Source organism: Psammomys obesus, unplaced genomic scaffold, assembly GCF_907164565.1.
Source record: "Psammomys obesus unplaced genomic scaffold, mPsaObe1.curated_primary_1811, whole genome shotgun sequence".
Taxonomy (NCBI): Eukaryota; Metazoa; Chordata; class Mammalia; order Rodentia; family Muridae; genus Psammomys; species Psammomys obesus.
The window spans coordinates 24,734,829-24,756,226 of NW_026592118.1; the positions used below are offsets into that span (position 1 = coordinate 24,734,829).

The following is a 21,398-nucleotide window of genomic DNA, read 5'->3' on the forward strand; positions in this document are numbered from 1 at the left end:
TAATTTCAGCCAAAGCTATAACGAAGTTGTTTTAAAATAAAAAATACAACACTCTGATGATCCGCAAATATACAAAGAAAGAAACTATGTCTAAACAAAAGATAAACATGTTTTTAAACTTCAAAGTTGTGGCTTATACACAGAAAGGTTCTATCATAAAGGGTAAATCAGCCACAGTGTGATAGGAACAAGAGAAAACACACTTTTTTTATAGGTAGCTTGATTTAACTTTGACTTGAGAAATTATATGACACTAACATTTGCTTCCTTTGCCACTGGGACATTTTCTCTATATAAACCAAACTAATTTTCTAACAAATTTCTTGCTCATGCAGGTAACTGACCCAAAGTCAAGAGGTCTTTGCTTCCTCATTTGATACCTTTATTCTTCTTTACACCCTGACCAATGACATTCAAGCTACAGATATAGCAATCTGCCTGATTACAACAGCCTGGCAGAGATGCAGAGAACTAGGACATTCCACACATTCCTGTTGTATTCAGTCTTCAAAGGTGAAGACCGATTCCCTGCTGCCAAAGCCCCACCAACCGGTTGTTGAAGTGAATGGACCTTAAGTGGTACTAATCTTACTTTCAAGCACAGGATAAAAAATGCGCCTGAAAGTCTGGATTGTGTAGACTCAAGGATGAGGGAGTTTCTATGAACTCAAAGACTAGAATGGTAGTCAGAACTCAGGTTCCACACTGGAGGCTCTATCTTGGCCCTTCCTGTCACCATCTCTGATACAGGAAGATTGTTCTCATTTCTAAAATGAAAGAAAGAACAGCCACAAAGATATCAACCAACCCATCTACAGAAATACAGCTCTAATATAGAGCCGGGTTTTAAAACCATGCCTCCCTCCAAAGGGACAGTGTCACAGATAACCTGAGATGTGCTGAAACATGTCATCTGAGCACGTTGGATGCAAGCCTTCAAAGAGATGTGCTGGACAGAGGTAAACTTTATACTACGTAACCAGAAAGGGTAGGCTTTGGACCAGCAGGTAGCAAACATATAGAAAGTAAGTTGAAATCCCAAAAGTGAATATATCTTGTGACAATCAGATCTATCCAATGATAGAGGCTGCAAAAGGCCCAAAAAGCAAACCCGGAAAATAACTTCCTAAAGACAATGGCAGAGAACAAGAAATGAAGTGATTCATGGTCTTTCTAATGACCAGAGGCACTGGCCTACGCCCTGTGACAGACACACTTGTAAATTTGCATTCCCAAGCTTTATAACCTCGTATATTAGTTTGGAATAGCTTTCTAAACTGCTGCGTCCCACTTCAAGGAGACGACGGCTGAGGAGAGAGAGGCATGGGAAAGCATTCTAAGGGAAAAGACAGGAAAACATCTGAAATTTTCAATGTGAGTCTATGAAACACAAGGGCAGTTTCTTCACTCAATGGAGCTTATCTAAAGTAGCAGACCCTCTTTTCTTAGACTGAACCCTTAGAAATAGTTGGGAAATGAAAGGCGAGGAGTGGCTGGTGAAAGCCACAAAAAGAAGAAAGGCACAAAAAGAGACTTACAGAATGGGAGCCCCATTCTCCACTGTCTGTGAGTTTCACCCATTTGTCGGTGGTGGCGTCCATCTCCTGGCACTGGTCATTCTGAATCTGGGAGTTGAACACAAGGGTGTCAGTCATGCTTTCGGAATGACAGCTTTCATTCATGTCTGTCGCCGGCACATGCCGCAAGCACGCCCTTCAAGCCATTTTAAACAACAAACTAAGTAATCTCCAACAAGCAACACACCAAGACCACTGGAGACTGCGCTCCAATTGTACGTGAGGGAGCGATCCTGACTAAACCACCTCAAAATGCCAGGCTGTTAGGAGAGGGAGAAGAATTACCACTGGAAAGTCCTTACAAAACCTTCACCCAACTTCCTCAAATGTTTTAATAACTCACATTCGCCATGCAAGTTTGAGTTTAAAAGCAAAGTCTATTGTATTTAATTTAAATTCTTCTCTCTTTTTTAATTTTTTTAGAATTTCACACGTGAGTATGCTTTATTTAAATCATTTTCACTTCTCCTTCTCTCCCTAAAAGCCCTTCCTACACATCCCCACCTACTTTGGAATTCCCTACCTCTTCTTCTGTATTTACCGTACATATATAAACACTTACGGAGACCACAGTGCTATTCATATGTAAACATGTTTAAGGATGAATACTTGGGAATTTTGCAACCTATTAGGGGGTTACAGCCTGGAGAAAACTGATTCTCCCTCATGCAGCAGCGATTGATTGATGGCAGGCTGCTGCGTGAGGGGGAATCAGATTTCCACCTAGGGGAGAGGCCCTGTAGACGCCTCCCTTTCCTCATTGGCATGTTGACTGGGGCAGTCATTATTCAGGTCTTAGTCAGGCAGACACACTATTAAGATTTTACTGGTGCAGCTTCTCTGTCATGTTTGGGTGTCACTATCTCACAGCAGGTGTCCTGAAATTTGGACTCTTAAAATCTTTCTGATCCCTCTTCTGCAATGTCCCCTGAGCCTTAGGGGTGGGGGTTGTGCAGTAGGTGTATCAACTGGGAATGGGCACCCCACAGTCTCTTATTCTCTGCATTTTCACCAGTTGTCCATCTTGGTTATAACTTGCATCTGCTGAAAAAAAAATTTTTTTTTCTTCTTTGATAAAGAGTGAGAGCTACATTTATCTGTGAACGTCATTGTCAGCAGTAAAATTTTAAATTAGCAAATAAAGTTTGCTTAGGTGGCTGGTTTCCCAGAATGTAATCTAAATGTATAGTTAAGCGGTTATGGACAAAATCTAAGTCTTCTGTAATGAGGTAAATATTAATACAAAATCTGAAACCTTTTGTAATGGAGTAAATATTAATCATTTACCATGCCAGTAAAGATGACTAGATTTTTCATATTTAACATCTTAAACTCTCTGGCTAATCCTTCAAAAATGCTTAGAGGTTAGGATACCATTATTTTCAGCTACAAAATGTACAGAGATACCTAAATGCCTAGCCATCGTTCTGGTTCGGCAATATAGTCAGCAGCAAAGTGGAGTCGGATCATGCCACATATACAAAGCAACTGCCAAGTCTCTTTCTCTTCTTGAAATTATTCTTTCTGCCTTAGTTATTTTCCTATCTGTCATGAAGCTTAAAGTATTCTCATGAAGGAACTTTCTAAAGGCTTATTAACTAGACAGCAGTTCCACTTGCGATCTCCATATCAAGAGAATAAATATCCAATTTATATTTAATTGAATTTGTGCCCCATTTCTCCTCTGACCATCATGGTCACCGTGACACCAGTGTTAAGCCATTTCTTAGGAGTTATAGGCTCTGAGTATACCTTGAATGAACAAATAATAGGCAAGCTTTTTCACACGTGAAAGCAGTCATCATGTGATTGTGACACTCCCCACCAGTCTGGGGAAGTAAATCCCATTATTTTGAAAGTAGTTAAGGTGAATCATGGACCAATACCTTCTCTAGGTTTCAGCTTCATCATTTTGAAAAGACATGGTAGTTCTGAGTGAGTTTCCCTTGGTGCTCAAACTCAACTCTTCAATACTTCAATCTATACACTGTTAGTATATTTTTCTCTGTGTCCACCTACACCTTTTTTATCTTTAAACATTTCCTTTTCATTGCTTACTAACGACGAATGACTGAGAGGTTCGAACTTCTGAGTCATAATCTATAAACTCGAAACTCCAATGAAAGGATCAGCACAAGCTTGCCACCCCTTTCAGCGTCTAAACAAGGACACTGACATCCCTGACAAGAGGTAATGAAATGTTATACCTTAAAAGCACCTTTACTGAATGCTCTCAAGGGACTTGTTGGGAAATACAAAGGAGCTGCCCATTCACAACAATCAGGCCGTTGTCTCACTTCCGAATTCTATTTCATTTTCTGGAATATCATTGAAATGTTCCAAGAAATGCTCATTCATTCTCACAAGCTATTTTGCAAATAAGATATACTTTAAAAAGAAAATCTGTCTAAATGTTGCTTAGCATCCTCAAACATCAAAGGGTATCCATACTGGAAGTTCCGGGAAGGGCCTTATCAAACGGTCCACTTCAGAGAAGGGAGCGTTGACGGCCGGAAAGTTTGTCTAACTGCTCAAGAACAGAGAGCTAATAATTACAGAGTTTCAACAAGAGCCGGATCTCTTTAGTTCAAAGGTAAGGCATACTCATTCATGGGAAATATCTCTTGCTATCAAATTTTTGATACAGAAACCACAGTTACTGATTTAGAAATAATCATCACCTAGAGCAATATGAATTTGTTTTAGAATTGTTTGCATATTCTTTTCTTAAAATCTGGATCACAGCAATATTTTTTCCCAACGACAGCAAAACAAACATTGTGATAGACTAAGATCAGAAAGGAGAGGAGAACCTCCCCTATCAGTGAACTTGGGGAGGGGCATGCATGCAGAAACGGGAGGGAGGGTGGGATCGGGAGGGGAAGAGGGAGGGGCTTATGGGCGGATACAAAGTGAATAAAGTGTAATTAATAAAAAAGAAAAAAAGAAAAAAAAAACATTGTACTCAGTGTGAGATCATCTGAAAACATTTTCTCAAGAATTCAAGTTACTGTCATAATACATATTACAATATCTGCTATAGCTATGTTAGTTAAATAGCCTTAGTATTTCTTACATTAGTGTATGACTACATCATAGATTCTGTATAGTCATTAGCATATGACTATATCTTAGATACTTATACTCATGACAGGCACATCAATGATTTCATTCCATGAGTTCTTTCAGCAGTACAAAACTCAACAAAAGTACAAATTCCACAGAACCAGAACATATAGCCATCTTACTTTTTAAATAATTGTGAATAAAAAATAACCACAGTCAGTAAATAAAGGAGTATGTAATGACAACTTAATGGGGGATTACTTGCTACACAACCATGATGGGGACATCTTCAGATCCCCTGTGCATTTAAAAGATGGCTGTGGCAGCACACATCTCTAACCTGAGTTGGCAGATGAGAGAAAGGCAGAACCTCAGAGTTAGCTGGCCAGGCATACAGCTGAATCTGTGCGCTCGGGTTCAGTGAGACACTTCTCTGCTTCAAAATACTAGAGTGGAGGATGGCAGAGGAAAACAGCCAGCCCCAGTCTCTGTCCTCCACACAGGCACATGCATGTTTCTCTACACATGCACATACACATGAACGTGTAAACATTGATACTCCTCTACATACACAGTACATAGAAAAATTATAGCTTTTGTAGCAAAAAAGAAAAATGTGTGTTGGAAAACTACTTGTGACATACAGTCTAAGCCAAACGGCCACCTGATGAACATCATGAGAAGTGAAACAGCCAACATTATTCCACCACAAAGAGCTGAAGAGCAAAGAAACAATATTTGACTTGAACACAAAGCACCACAGGGGGAAAAGAAACTTTCTCTTAACGTTGAGAGGTTCGGTTAACAACCTCCAGAAAGTTAGGAGGCATAAAGAGGAATAGACAGGGAGGTTTAGAGGCCACTATATGCATGTCCCTTAAAAATCAAGTTCTATAATATGAAAAGCCTTACAAAGAACTCAAAGAAGATGTTGTTGTCCACGTATTGGTACTCAAAGAAGACATAGCCTGACTTCTTCAGGTGCACGGCGTAGATCAGCGACACAGTGCAGTCGTCGCGGTTAGACTCTATGTAGTTTCCACGAGGGAGCCAAGAAGAGCTGTAGAGACAGAATTGAAAGTCTGCTGTAGGAGCTCAGAAACCTCTTCTAGCTACCCACAATTCTTTGGCCAAGAATTGGGAGTAGATTTCATGGGCAACATAAAGAGGATAACAGCAGCTTTGCTAAAACTCAAAGGTTCAACTCCACGACTGAGAAGTTTATTTTTTACTTAATTTAAATTCATTTTAATTAAAATGATTAGAACCTTTCTTCCCCTTTCCTTTCTTCCCTCCAAGCCTTCCTATGTCCTCTCCTTCCAACCCTTCCCATGTGTACCTCCTTAATACTTCACAAATTGCCCTCAAAACAATAACAGCACCAGTAGACATAGAAGAAATTCATGTACAAAAAACTACAACTAGAATTACTCTTTCAAACAACATCTGAATTTGACTTATACACACACACACACACACACACACACACACACAGAGCAGGTCCATGGAAAGTAATAGTGTCATTAAATGCTAAATATCTGGGTTAACATATAAATTTTTATAATCTTTGCCCTTTTAAGTTGTTGAAGAAGACGTGATAGAAGCCAAAGCCTTTCCAATCACTGAGTTAAAGCTGGATCTCCTAAAGCAACCTAAGAATGTCTTAAAAGCAATGGCCGTTTCAAATTGAAGATTGGTATGTGTCAGGGTTTACAGCGCACTTCACGCTGACAGAAGCACCAAGAGAGGTATGCAAATGTTCATGACTGTTCCATTTGTAACAATCTATAAGATAAAACCCTCTCTACACCACAGAGGCCACACTGTAATGTGCAGACTTCAAAACCTAGGGTTAGCCAATAGAGCCTAACACAAAAATCACCAAGCAGAACAGGAAAAAATGCCATTTAAAAAAAATGACACTTTTCAAATTTTAAATCTCTAATTATCAAATACCATTAAGACAATAAAAAGTCAAAAGCCACGGACCTGAAGGACATAACACAAACACACACCCGTGTATATTTCATAGATACACCCACGTAAGTCTCATGTCCATAATATATAAACGAGTTCTTGGGCTCAATAATTAAGTCACCAATATGACCCAATTGATTAAAAAGAAATAAATAGGATATAATGCCAGATGGGTGGGGGCAAGAAGAAAATAATATCAAACTAAAATTTATGTTCAGACGATTAGTATATTAAAGAAACTATATTGAAAAAAGTCTGCTTATCATGTATATTGTCCTTGATGAATAACCTAGTCCATCTAGAAAAAAGAGTGCTATGTCAATATTTAAATTCACCAAAACAAAGACTTGGTGCCCCATCCCATGCTGCTAGCACCTTCCTCTAAGGTACTTTTATGCATGCACGCTGCTGTGCTTTGCCAGGTCTATGCGGAGATGAATCGGCAGTTTAAGAGGACTGAACATTGGTGGTGGCTCTGTAATGGTTAATTTTGTTTGTTAATGTGACTAAACAAAGAAAAGACTAACACGCACCTTTTGGTGTATCTGAGCAAGCTTTATCAGAGACAATTCAGTCATAAGAGTTTTGATCTAATAACCCATGAACGGATTCAAATTCTGAGCAGATTGCTGAGAGATAGAGAAGGTTGGATGGTAGACCAGGGTAGCTTGTGGTCACTGAGGGTATGCTCTTGGGGGCTGTATCTTGTCCTGGCTCCTATTTGTGGCTGATCCTTTCTGTTCTGCTTGCTGTCTGCTGTGAGTTGTGCTCTCCCACCCCCAAACCCCATAGTGTGTACTAAAGCCATGAACAAAACAAGTCTTTCCTCTTTTCCTCTTTTCATGAAAAGCCGTGTAGAGTCAGGGGAGTTGAGACCTCAGAAAAGGATTAATACCTTTCTCACTGAATGTTTCTCTCTTCACACATGCCAGCCTGTGCCTTCGTTTTCAACCATGATTTGGAGTTATATGAAGCCCTCACCAGATGTCAACATGATGCTCTGGGGCTTGCAGAACTAAGCTAAATAAATCTCAATGAAAGTCCCTCAGTCTCAGGTACTGTAAAAATAAAAATGCATAGAATACACACACACACACACACACACACACACACACACACACACACACACACTTAGAACTATCTCATTCTCTAAAGAGGAAAATAAATCATTGCCATTCAGCTGAGAGAGCCTAGGAGAGGACTGAAGAAAAGAAAGTGGAAGGAGAAAGAGGTGAGTGGGGAGAAGCCAAGAAACACATCTATTTGCTCAGCTAAATAATGATAAAGACATTGGGTTCCTGGTGGAGCATTCTTGTCAGAAAGCAGCCAGAGGATACCAATTTTACCACCTAAGGTTTAATTTTCCTAAACACAGCCACATTACAGGAAATGCTGCATAGTCAATACAGAGAACAGAAAACATAAGTAAATAAATAAATTATCTTTTTCTCCAAGACAATTTAACATTTCTCCAGTGCTGCCATAGGCAAAGCCAATGATCACTTAGCAATTAAGCAAAGGACCTTTCCACCTTGGATTCGAAACCCACTCTTCTAGAAAATAATCAAGGTCTAAATAAAGGCCAAGCATTCAAAGAAAAGAAAAAAAAATAAACGTGAATTTTTTCTTTAAAAAGGGAGAGTGGTTAATAGAAACACTACTGCCTTAAGTTTGACTCTAAATATAGGACAATAAGCTCGTTTTTTCTAATAGCTCTACTGCATTTTGCACACAGTATCTACTATATTGTGAGACCAATTATTTTCTGATTAGAATTAGCTACGTTCTTTGTAGTGACTGTCTAAGAAATACTCCTCTTCTGAGATGTTCCCTGAGCCTTAGGTATGGGGCTTCTGTTAGAATTATATCAACTGACTGTAATAGTTTCATAGACGATCTTTAAAAAAGCTTCTCGGATGAAAGGTGGAAGCTAAACTTATCCACAGATATAAGCATAAGTGTTTAGACTATGGTTAGAAATTATACTGGTTTAGGAAAGTGGCAGTAATAGGTTCTCCTCTGGGGACCATGACCTCATCAATCACGAATGGGCTACTGACACTCAGAGGCACAAATTCCCTTCTACCGAGCAGGGCCTGAGCCCAATTAGATAGCTGCTGATGGTAAGACACAAGTGTCACTATGGCACTGTTGAACTGTCTTGCCATGATAGTCACTGTTGGAGTTAATAGGTTTGACAGCTGAGCAGACTGCTGATCGCTTTCCTCTATTGTCAGCTTGCATAGCTCCTTCAGATACTATGAAAGCTTGTCCTCGGCAAGAAGTTTCCTGGTCAGCGCCAGCTCAATTCCCCCAGGGCTAAAGTACGTTGTGTCTTCAGCAGTCAAATCTTACCTTCAGGTTTGGGGAAGCAATCGAGGACGATGATAATAGCCTATATTTGATGAGGAGGGGTCTCTTGGACTCCACTGAGCCCCCAAAAAATATCAAGGGGCAAATTTCCATACCTGGGTGTTTATTAGATGTCTAAGGCTCTTGAAGGTAGGGAGCGTTAAAACCCAAGTGATGTGACGTCACTGTGTGTGTGTGTGTGTGTGTGTGTGTGTGTGTGTGTGTGTGTGTTTTAGTGCATATACATTGCTGAAGACAGTGGGGAGATTGTAAGAGCCAGAAAACCAGGACATCTGCTGTACAGTAGAAGCATCTTCAATATATGAAAGGGTAGCTGTACCCACAAAATCTCAACAATATGATTGCCTATACAATGTCTGCACCATGACAAAAAAAAACAACACACCAATTAACATGACAGTGTGGATGAGAGAAATCTCTCAATACCCCATTCCTAGATAAAGAACTATAGGAAATTAATGACTGCTCAAAGAAGGAAAGTCAGTCTTTCTTAAGGATGAGCACCATTAAACTCTCCAATCCCAAATGTTCAGGTCTAAAACACACACACATTTGAACAATGATAAATAGACTCAGCATATATAATATATATTATATATATAATTACAGACATATAGATCTCCCCACAGGGATTTATTTATTAAAGAAAACGAGGTCAAGAATTTGAAAGGGGTTGGGGGAACACAGGTGGAATTAGAGGGAGGATCAGGGGTTAGAAATTATGTAAATACAGATCTCACTTATGAAATCCTCTAAAAAATTTACAATCCTTTCTCCCGAACTCATCTGAAATCCCCATCAGTACTAAACTCTCCTCATTTTTTTTTTTCCTAGAAAAGGGTAACTACACCTTTGTCAAATCTCCAAAGTCCAAGGGTTCCTTTGGGGTCTTACTTGTTACAGCCATCTGGCCTGTTGTCAGAAGGGCCCACCACAGTGTCCATAAATGTTGCGACGTTGGAAAATCCTGCCGGCAACTCATCCCATTCATCAAATTTGATGCCACTGCCCAGGGAGTAGGTGCCTTCAGCACACTTGCTGCATACCTGGTTCTTCATTTCTAGATACTCTCCAGAAGCACAGGAGAAAGCTGTAAAGCAGAAGAGAAAAAGCCATTATCATTGGCCCCTTCCATTAACTGTCTCTCCTTCAGACTGTCTGCAGAATTATTTTGTATAAAACTCGGATCATATCCAACCCTAAGTAAAGCCTTCCAGTGTCTTCATCACTGTTGCTCTTTGTATTTCACAATCTGCCTCAACCTATTTTTACACTATTCAACTTTGCTCCATCCTCTTTGGATCAAAACAAAATGCATATAAATCCTCTCGTCTTATACTGTGGCTTTTCTTTCCAGACATGTTGGACAAATGACCTTCTATATCTGGACAACTCCAGTTCCTATGTAAAAATGATCATCTTCATGACAGATCACCCCACCCCACTCATCCCAGATAGTCATCTGTGGCCCCCCTTCTATGGCCTAACAGCCAACCCCCTCAGCACCTCTGCTAAGGTACACAGAGAGACTACTGAAGAAGGGACATGCTGCTTGGTCTCCACAGAAACAAGGGTCATTATTTTGGCATTCCTAGTTGTGTGTAGCATATGCTAAGCCCAGATGCAATGCTGATCCAGTGAAGAGCGAATCAGGAAAGTCATACGGGAGAGCAGTGAGGTAGCTATGTAAAAAAGCTATCTCCACTCAGAAGCCTTTCAACATCTTCCACATTTCAATATTCACAATGGCAACCTGGACATTTACACCAGCCCCATCCGTGTCTGATGCCAAGTTCTCTGCCTTTTTAGGAGCTCCATTAAGCCAGTGGGTCTGCTGCTAAGTTAGTATTCATTCAACAAATGCAAATCAACATGTCCAAAGTACATGGCCCTGTGAGGGGTGGAATTAGAGCTCAAGCCTAGAAAGGGGCTATCTAATCCCTTAATCGGGACATTAAAGAACTAAGAACAAAATAAAATGTCTAAATTAGCAGATGAAAAGAAATCTCTCAGCCCAGTGAGGCAGCAAAGCCTCGCAGGCAGGCATGTCCCCCTTTTAACACAGTGGAGGAATTAATCAGAAATAAAAACAAGCTGTCTTTGAAAAAAACTAATTAAGGAACTAGAGCTCAAACCCACACTCATCCACCTACTTGCCCACTAAAGTAATAATGATTCTCTTTAGAAAAGCTTCACAGTGCTGTTCAGCGAACTTTTAACATTAAACCAACACCCTGAAGTCAGTAAAACAACAGAATATCAGCAAAGGCCAGGCAGAAAATACTGCATATTAACTATGACACCAAAATTATCCTGGAGAAGAGGAAGGAAGACCATCTTGGAACAAGGATGTAATACCTTTTCTTAATCTTGTGATACTGGTCTCTTCAGGCATTTGTTTCTGAGAGAGCGACCCCAGCAGCTACCTCACATTTTAACACCTCACAGAGTTAAGGAAATGAAACAAAGCACAGAGTAGTCACCAGAACTAGCGTGTCACACAACACACGCTCGCCGTGGGCTGCTCGTGTCAGGATGAGAACAACCAGCAAAGAAACAGGGTTACGGAAAACAGTTTCTTTTAGTTTCAGTGAGTTGAAGGCCTTCTAGTAAGCTCAGATTCAAATAACAGTCCTCTAATATGATAACCAATGTCACAAGCAATAAAGCAGCATTAAAAATTATCTTGGAGGCAGCTTACTCTGGAATCAAAAATTGGTCTTTTAAATTGATCGGCAGTTAATGAAGATGTTTTATTTCACCCTACAGTTTATAGTCCTTCATGACGGGAAGTTAGGGAAGGATCCCAAGCCAGAAACATGGAGGCAGGATCTGAATCAGAGACCATGGAGGACTGCTGCTTACTGGCTTTCTCTATGGTTTGCTTAGTTTGCTTCCTTATAGAACCCAGGACCACCAGCCCAGGGATGGCAGAACCCACAGTGGACTGGGTTCTTTCACATTAATCAATAATAATAATAATAATAATAAATGTCCCATAATGCCTACAGTCCAATCTGACGAAAGCAATTCCTTATTTGAGGTCTCCTCCTCACAGATGACTCTAGCTTGTTCCTAGTTAACAAAAAAAAAAAAAAAAACTAAAACTAGTACATTAGGCTTGTAAATTATTGTGAAAGCACTAAGTGTATGGGTTTGAGGGTCATAAATCAATTATGTAAACACAGAACCCATAAATCATGAGTACTGACTGTATTTGTAATAGACTCATGAAGGAGGAAGCTATTATGTACATACACCAAGTAAGAAACCGAGCCACAGAACATTTAAATACCCTGATTCCCCAGCTACCTAATCAGCAGACCGCCAAATAATATTTAGAGTCTAGCTTGCTTGGTTCTAAAAGCACTAACCTACCTTAAAGGAAGAGCACGTCAAACAATAACAGTGACCAAAGGAGAAGCAATTTTAACTAATTCGATACCATCTTTCACACCATAAAACATCTGCACCATAAAACAATAATTATTTCTCCCTCTCATGTTTGTTGTAGAACTTTTCATATGGTAAACCTAAAACATTCATTTGAGAACTATTTTGCAAACTCCTAACTTCTATAAGTCTAATAGCTTTGTTCATGGATGGAAGATAAAAGTAATATCCATCTCAGAAAAATGTGTTAACAGGTGCATGGAGCATTGTTCAATATCCCTGGCATATGCTACAAATAATTGTATTGGACCCTACTCCTATCAGGGACCTGTAAATAATAACACTGCTACCAGTTCGATGATAACTTTTCTCTACAAAACTGCTGTGCACTCCAAGTTCAACGGGTATTGGGCCTTTACAGGAAAGCTAAAATGTTCCAAAGTCTTTTGTCTTTTAATCATTTGTTTCTCTTCAGTCTTTTTTTTTTTTTTCATCCTGGCAGGCACATATCAAAGGAAGAACTACACATTCTGATTAAAATTTAATTGATTTCACACGATTGTACTGAGAGTTAGCAATGCCTACCTCTGCTAGCAGCCACAGCATCTGCTTTTCTGATAATTGCAAAGTCTCATTCACTTTCTCTTTCAACACTGACCTTGGCATTCAGGCTTTAATTGAACTCTGTGGCCCACAGTTTCAGTGACTACATGCTTGGTTTTGTCGTTGTTGCGTATTTGTCTGTTAGTATAACAGACTTTAATTAGTTAATTAGTTAGTATAACAGACTTTAATTAGGCAGGATGGTAGAATTTTTTTCTGGATATTAGCTGTTGTCTGAATTAACTATATTTCATCTTAATTAATTGGTCATTTCTAAAGTAAAAACTAGCTTCTTTCAACAACCTTGCAATCCTACAACAACTGAATCAAACTGACAATTAGCAAACTCTAGAGTTTTGGAAAAAGGACTATATTAGTTTTTCACTGCTTGGGTAAAATACTTAAGCAAAACAAATTTTAAAAAACATGGATTAATTATGGCTTACTTTCTCAAGTTGGTCCATCATGGTAGGAAGAGCATGGCAGAACAGATTTCATCACATCATGGTGGGCAATAACTGAGAGAATGCTTACTTTTACACTCAGAACTGCTCTTGGCTGATCTGCTAGGAACTTCAGAATTCAGTCACACTAAGAAGAATAGAAAGCAGAAAGGGGTGGGGGGAAGGAAGGGAGGAACAAACAGACAGACAGACAGACAGACAGACTTTCTTGTCTAAGGCTGCCATTAGGCAGCAGTGGTCTCAGTCTGGGATTTCAAAGTACTTTATCACAGCAGCAACTGGAAGAGAGATATTTGAAACTCAAGCCCCTAAAGTCCATGCTTAAGCAGGACATCAAACACTCACTCACTCACCACTCTCTCTGCCTCTACTTTCCTGACATTTATTGTACAACTGTGTATCTGAAAGGACCCAAATACACAAGAAGCAGATATAGAAGATGCTTTATTCGTCTGTCACCAAACAACAAAGCCATGGGCAGCTTTCTTGATCCTATAAGTTCCTATTCTTTTACATTCCATCAAGAACATCCCATCCTCTTCATAGGTCTGCTTGGGAACTCAATAAGAGACTAGAAAAACTAAAGTCTCTATGGGAAATAGAGCGTGATATAGAAAGTCAAGACACTACGGTAATTATGCAAGTATAATGCGCCAAGGAACAGTTATTAAATTGAATTGCTTTTATGCTGACTATCCTCTGATTTATGTCTATCAATAAAAAGTCTATTTTTAATCTTTTTATCACAGCAACTCTTGGTTTTAGTTTTTCCTCCATCTAGAGACCTCATGCTTTAAAAGACTATGGCTATAAATTACATGTACTCATAATTTATTTATTTTTGCTATTTTCATTCCAATTATTTCATTACTAAAATGTGTTTTCTGGGCCACAAACAGCAGTAAGAGTAGCCATAAAAGAATTTTCAGTTTGCTTGTTTAGTGAGATTATATCTCACTATGTAATCTTATTATAGTTTTTCACTGCTTGGACATAATTTAATATAATAATGTAAATAATAATAATAATATAAATTTAAGCAGCAGTACTCTTTAGTACTTACATTTGGACAGTTAAAAATTAGGCATCAGGCATGTGGCAGCAAATAAGAAGAAAGAATTAATTCCGCCTCTGTGGTCACAAAGCTGCTATTCTAGCCTAGTGTTCCTCAAAAGCAGTTATGGCTACCTAATCTCTCTGAGCTTAAATTCATTCTGAAGCCCATCTCATGTGTCAGTCAGACTAAGTGAATATCTAAACACAGGTAATTATATATTTATGGGGAAATGTTAAACCTAGAATCAAGAGGCGCTAGGATAGTACCTTTCTTCGATTGATTAGCCCCGTTTACTAAGATAAATACCGCTGGTATTATCGTTCTCCCTTTGCCACTGCTAATAATGGTCACTACAGATAAAGGGCTGAAGCTGGGACATGGTGACTAGGATCTAAGAGTACACTTCGCTTCCCTGGTAGTTGCCTACCAGGCTTATAATCAAAATCCTCCTAGGAAATTAAGAAGAGGGTGGGGTGTCTGGGAGAAAAAGAACAGTATTCTCAGCCCAGCATGCCCTGCTTCTCCCTGTCCTCAGAGCCAGTGATGAGGACAGCACTTCCATATTCTCCCTTTCAAATCTAATCTGTACAATTCCCAAGCAGGGGGAAAAAATGCTCTTTCTCATTCTGCAAAAATGAAAATGAGACAGAAGGAAGCCAAATCATTACATTTAAACAGGCCATTTCTTGCCACTTCTCTGATTCACAGGAGGCCAGATTCCTTTGGCTTAATGGGAACACTTGTTCCTTTTAACTAACAATGGTTCACTTATCTTAAAGAAGACATTTTCCTCCAAGGAGGGCTGCCAGTGATTGTCAGTTGCCTGTCATGTTCAATCTAAGGCAGAATGAGAATCATGGAAGATAACCTATCCAAATTCTGTGAGTAGTATTGGTTCGCCTAAGAACAAATGTGCAAACACACTAACAAGCTTCATTTAGATGAGTGTTCCACTATAATTTGTAAGTTATTGGTTTTGAGGCCTGATTTGACCATAGGAAAAAAAAATGAATCTATGATACTTAATCAATCATCTTCTATCAAGATAACTAAAGGACTTTTGCGATCTCATGGCTGTCCTTGTGGCTTTGCATCTGCATGTCTCTGAACATCTCAGCGAACGCTATCCAACAGAGTCTGTGAACTGCTTTACAGGCTCTGAAGTTTGGGGCCGTGAAGCTAGAAGAATTTACGACAGTGGAACTACTGCTTCCATGTAAAGTAAAAAGGAGAGCAACAGGGAAAGCTTTGCCCTGAAAGTCAAAATACATTAATTCTAGGTCTCCCGTGGCCACAAAACTACTTGAAGTAATTATGTGCAAACAGAATCTGTGTGGTTAAATGACCAGAACTGGACTTTCAAAGTCAAATCCCAGCAATAATAAAATCCAGCTTTCCAGTAAGAGAAAGTGTGGATCATACAGCTGCAATTTCTAAGTTTTCGGTTGTGAACTTCTTAGAGAATAAATAAATATTTTCACTCCTCGGTGTACAAAATAAAAGTTAGTCAAGAGATCCACAAAGGGACATTAATAAAACCAATTCTGGCTGATCTTTCAACTGCCATGCTAAAGAGAATTTTGTGAAAGTATTGCCTCTCAACATCTGAAAATTGATTCTCACAGTATCCTTTCTTTCACACATCCTTATATGGTCAAGTCAGGCATAATTCATGAACTACAAGACCAATCAACCAGGAAAACAGAGTGATGTAAAACAAAAACAAGCATCATTAAATTAGCAGAATATATAAAAAAGATTTTGTCCTTTTTAAGCTAAGCAAAGGTAGTTTTCATCTTTAAAAGACAATGAAAGCCACAAATTTATTGCTGCTGTGGTTTACTGACTTCAATATTTTATCAGAAAGGGAGAAAGTCTCAGTTCATTGAGAACAAGATGACCTGAGGTTCAGAAGAAGAGAAATAGACAGGAAGGAGGGAGGGAGGAGACAGCGTGGGGGGAAAGAGAGAGAATAGCAAAGGTTACAGGAAGAACCTTTATGAGTCCTTGATGAGTCACCAAACAGAGCAAAACAACACATCTCTGAAATTGTTTTTCTCAACTTCTGGTTATGCCCTAACACTTGGTCTCTTAGCACTTCTCATCATTAGAAAGTACCCATCATCCTCTACCTCCTGAGAACATTTCCAACCTTACTGCAGTCTTGAGAGCTGAGTTCCCTACCTTCCATAGGAAACCTTTTCTTCAGACAAGCTCCCTTAACCACAGCCCCCATCAAACACCACGATTACCATGGGCCTGCTTCTAGCTGTTATCAGAAGTTTTATTTGGCTTTTTATCTTCTCTCTTGAGGCTGCCATGCACTCCAGCCTCTTGCCTGCCACTTGTGGGCTGCTGAATCCCACCTAGAAATGCACATCAACGTTCCTACACCAAGCCTGCCAAGAACAAAGTGATCTTATCTTGGTGCACACAGAATGAATTCTTACAAATCTTATTACACATGCCCAATCCTGTGAGACTGTGAGTTAGGGACACCAAAGTGATTCAGTTGGCAGAGGACTGTAGGATTCTAGAAACTTAAGAGTCGTGAGAGGATTTCCAGTTGTTTTTCAACAGCCCTAGTCTACATTGCAGAAAAGGGAATTCTAAATGAAGACTTTCTGTAAATGAAAACTGCCTAATTTTTAATATTTGTTAAATGAGGAAAGTACACGGCACATATAAAAGCACTGGTATGCTAGACACAAACTAGCGTCTCTATTACGTGAGGACATTACAATAAACTTTCTCAAAGTTCTACATGCTAGACTACTCTAGAAAATTCATACAAATAAAAAGTCTACAGAGATATTTAGCCAACTTAAATGACCCACAAAAAAAAAAAAATACATCCAAACCTTTAGATCTAATCTTCTAAAAATTCCACCATATCTATCCTGTATATCAATTTTTATCAAGAAGTAGACATTAGGAAAGCCATTACTCCTCAAAGAGGGATGGACATTGGTCTGAAGTGCATTGTGCCATGTTCCAAGGGGGCAGCACCATGATGGCAAGATGATCTCAGCTGGGCAGTGGTGGTACACACCTTTAATCCCAGCACTTGGGAGGCCAGCCTAGTCTTCAGAATAAGTTCCAGGACAGCCAAGGCTACGGAGAGAAACCCTGTCTCAAAAAACAAAACAAAACAAAACAAACGTTCTCAATGCTGAGATTTTTTGTCTGGTTTGAACCTGTGTAGGTCTTGTGTATGCTGTCACAGTCTCTTGAGTTCATATGTTAATCAGTCCTGTTATGTCTAAATGAGGCCATTTTCTTGGAGTTATCCACCTTTCACTCTTACAATCTTTCTATCTCTACCTTCCAACAGAGAGTCCTGAGCCTTGAGAGGAGGGATTTGATAAAGATAAATCAATCACATTCCAGGGTTTGGCCAACACAAAATGGACAGTGTGTGTGTGTGTGTGTGTGTGTGTGTGTGTGTGTGTGTGTGTGTGTGTGTGTAAGAGAGAAAGATACAGAGACAGACAGTGTATGAGAGAGTGTGTGTGAATGTGAGAGAGAGAGTGTGTATGTGCATGTGTGTGTACGTGTGTACATGTACTTTTTTGGTATTTTATCTTATGGATTTTCTTTTTCTTTGTTTGACTGTTTTGATTTTCTTTTTTGTTTTTGTTGTTTTTTTTTTCCTTTTTTGAGAAAGAATAAACATGAAGTTGAGTAGGTAGGCAGATAGAGAGCATTGGGGAAGGTGAAAGAATATGATCAGAATAAATTTTAATAAATTCTTCAAGAATTAAAAATAAAAGATAATCCAGAAGCCCAACTGTCTGACATCCAATCTCAGTTCTGACTGTGACCTAACTGTATCTCCAGGGTTCATTTCCGCTCTTCTGTTTAAAAAGTTTCAGAAGACGCAAGAGAAGTTTCCTAAATAATTTAAGTCAAACACTTCCAGCATTTATATTTGTGCCTTTCGTACAACAAAGATCATTTATTCTGAGTACTTTGACTACTTATTCCTACTAAACTGTACTGCATAATTATGACTCCAGGCAAAACAGATTTTATTTTTCAGCTCATAATCCCTTGAACCTGTGGCTGACTTCAGATCGAAGTCCACTGTCCTTGGCATGACCCAAGAGAAGGCTGCGGCATTTACCAGAACCTGTGCCTTACCCACATTCCCCTTGAAAGCTAGCCATGCAGCCCTCATGGAAGACCCAGGAAAATCCAGGCCCATTTCACTCAGCATGTATTCCTATGCCCCAGCATGCTACTTTACGTCATCAAGATGAAAAACCTCAGATTCTACTTCAAAGGTCTTCATTAACATGGCTAGCACCAAATGAGCTTAAATCCCAATATAGCACTAAATCAGGACAAATGTTTTCTCCACATGAACCAATGAAAGGTTAATAGTTTCCCAAGGTTGCTCATCTGGTAACTGATGACTCTGAACTTCAAGCTTACATCTGCTTCAGTGTGAGGCATGTGACTCCATCTGAATACCCTGTCTCCTTGGTGAGGTCATTCTGAATAACACAGGTACCCTGTCACCTTCTCTGTGGTGGCTTTATTTACCTCTCCCCTGCTGAAATGAAAGTCTCTCAAAACATGAATACTTTCACTTTTATATCATTCTTCTCAGCAAGCATAAAGGATGTGTAATAAATGTTTCTTTGTTGAATGAATTAAAGCTCAATAAAAATTGTGGAATAAGTAGTTTTCTCAGAAACAAACAAGTCAGAATTGAGGTTAAGCTATCAGCTGTAAGAGGCCATTGCCGAGACACCAGTGCAAATGAACTGCAATAAAAAGTCACAAAGAAATTACAGGAAATGAACTAAATCATAACATAACCAACTTCCTATAACATTTACTATGTTAGTCAGCTGTGATGTGTTTTTCTCTAATATTTTAATGGATACTGGCAAAACACAATTGTGTGTGTGTGTGTGTGTGTGTGTGTGTGTATACCATATATATGGTGTAGAAAGTGATGCTGTGATGTACACGTTCCAAGCGAAATATTGAATCAAGCTAATTAACATTACCTCTCACTCAGAATAATTGTTGTTTATTCCTCCTGACTTAATGAAATGTATGCATTTTATTTAACATGTTCCCATTCTGCCGTCTGCTCTGTGAGTTCAGTTGGCTTAGATTTCACAAGTAAGTGAGAACTCAGTTTGTCTTTTTGCTTCTGTAGTGTCCTTGGTGTTTCACTGAGTATGACTTACAGAATCACCCACACTTTTAAAAACTACATAATTCTTAACTTTTTAGAGACAGTATAGTATTCCACTGTATACAGAATTTATGTTTTCTTTATCTACTTTTTAATTTATTTTTTTGAAACAGGATCTTACTCTGTAGCCTAGGCTGCCCAGGAATGTTTATGTAATCTAGACTAGCTTCAAATTCACAGAGATCTTTTTGCCTCAGCCTCTGAAGTATTGGTATCTTGGTATCACACCTGACCCTCCATTCATTTTATGTACACACATATGTGTATATAAATGTGTTTGTGTGTGTATGTATAAATGTGCACATATATGTGTGGGTATGTATGTCTTTCTTCATTCATGGAGGCTAGACGAGGGCATGAGTTGTCTTCTTTCAGTCTCCGCTTTCTCCTTTGAGGCAAGCATCTCTCTGAACCTGGGACTTGTGCTAACACAATTAGGTGCTGAGATTCTCATGCCCTTGCTCTACTGGACACTGGCTTGTTTTATTGGTGGTGATATTTAAACTCTAGCCATCATGACAGCAGAACAAGCATTCTTGACTGTTGAGCTATCTCTCTAGCCCTTCCATTCATTCTTAGATGGATAATTAAACTGATTCTATAGCTTAGCAATCATGGCACAACAAACACCACTAACGAGGTACCCTTTGACACACTGATTTCCAGATCTTAAGGGCTATGTTCCCAGAACTGAGATTGCGGTATCGCATGACAATTCTACCTTCAGGATTTTAGAAATTTTAGTATGTATTAATTATACAAAATAGTAGGATTTGCTGTGACATTTTCCTAACAATATATAAAGCACCCTGATCATGTTTATCTCTCCATTACTAACACTTGCCTGTTCCTCATCTCTTGTCCCTTTGTGTTCCACACCTGAGAGAAAGCACATGATCCTGGTTTTTCTCAGTGCAACTTGTATCATTTAACATGATGCTACTCAATTCCATCTATTTTCCTTCTTCACTGTTGAGTAAGAAACCACCCAATATTACTTTTCTTAATTGCTGTACCAATTTACATTCATGCCAACAGTACACAAGGGTCCATTTTTCTCCATAACTTTTGCATTTATCTTTAATTGACTGATAATAGCCATTTTGAAAGGTATGAGTGACATGTTCACTATGGCTTTAACTGCATTTCCCTAATACTAGAGATGGTAGACTTTTTATATACTTGTTAGCCATTTATATGGCCTTTTGAGGAATATATTTATATATAGTCAGGCCATTTTCTAACATTTTTATCTTTGTGCTTATTTTGTTTTGATATTGGATGTTCTAGTTCCCTGTTTACTTGATATTATTAACCCTCCATTAGCCTTGTAAACATTTTTCCCATTCTGTAGGTTGCCTCTGACCTGATGTTCCCTGAACTGTACTGTTCTTTAGTTTGTTATGATACCATTTTCCCACTTTTGGATTTGCCCCTGAACTTTGGGGTCAAATGCCAAATAATTCCTCTTCAGCCCAAGAATACATGCTCACTCCTCTTTGTTCTTCTTGTAGTTTATTCTGAATATCATGTGCAGTAAATGTCCTTTTTTTTCTTTTGCATATGGATACCCTCTTTTCTAATACTTTATTGACAAGACTGCCTTGCCATATTGTGCATTTTTGGCACTCAAGGGTCCCAAGCTAAGTCATGGACCCCAGTTCTACAGCATC

At 39.0% G+C, this 21,398-nt stretch overlaps 1 protein-coding gene across 3 annotated transcripts in view; it reads right to left on the reverse strand.

Annotated features, from left to right (window-relative positions):
- Elapor2 (endosome-lysosome associated apoptosis and autophagy regulator family member 2) overlaps window positions 1-21,398 on the reverse strand; it is a 166,425-nt gene that overhangs the window by 53,063 nt on the left and 91,964 nt on the right. For all 3 annotated transcript variants that reach the window (XM_055612798.1, XM_055612797.1, XM_055612799.1), the window contains exons 3-5: window positions 9,888-10,083; window positions 5,556-5,703; window positions 1,539-1,625 (exon numbers count right to left, since the gene is read on the reverse strand). In XM_055612798.1, coding sequence (XP_055468773.1) covers window positions 1,539-1,625; window positions 5,556-5,703; window positions 9,888-10,083 — 431 coding nt within the window. The remainder of the gene's footprint in view (window positions 1-1,538; window positions 1,626-5,555; window positions 5,704-9,887; window positions 10,084-21,398) is intronic.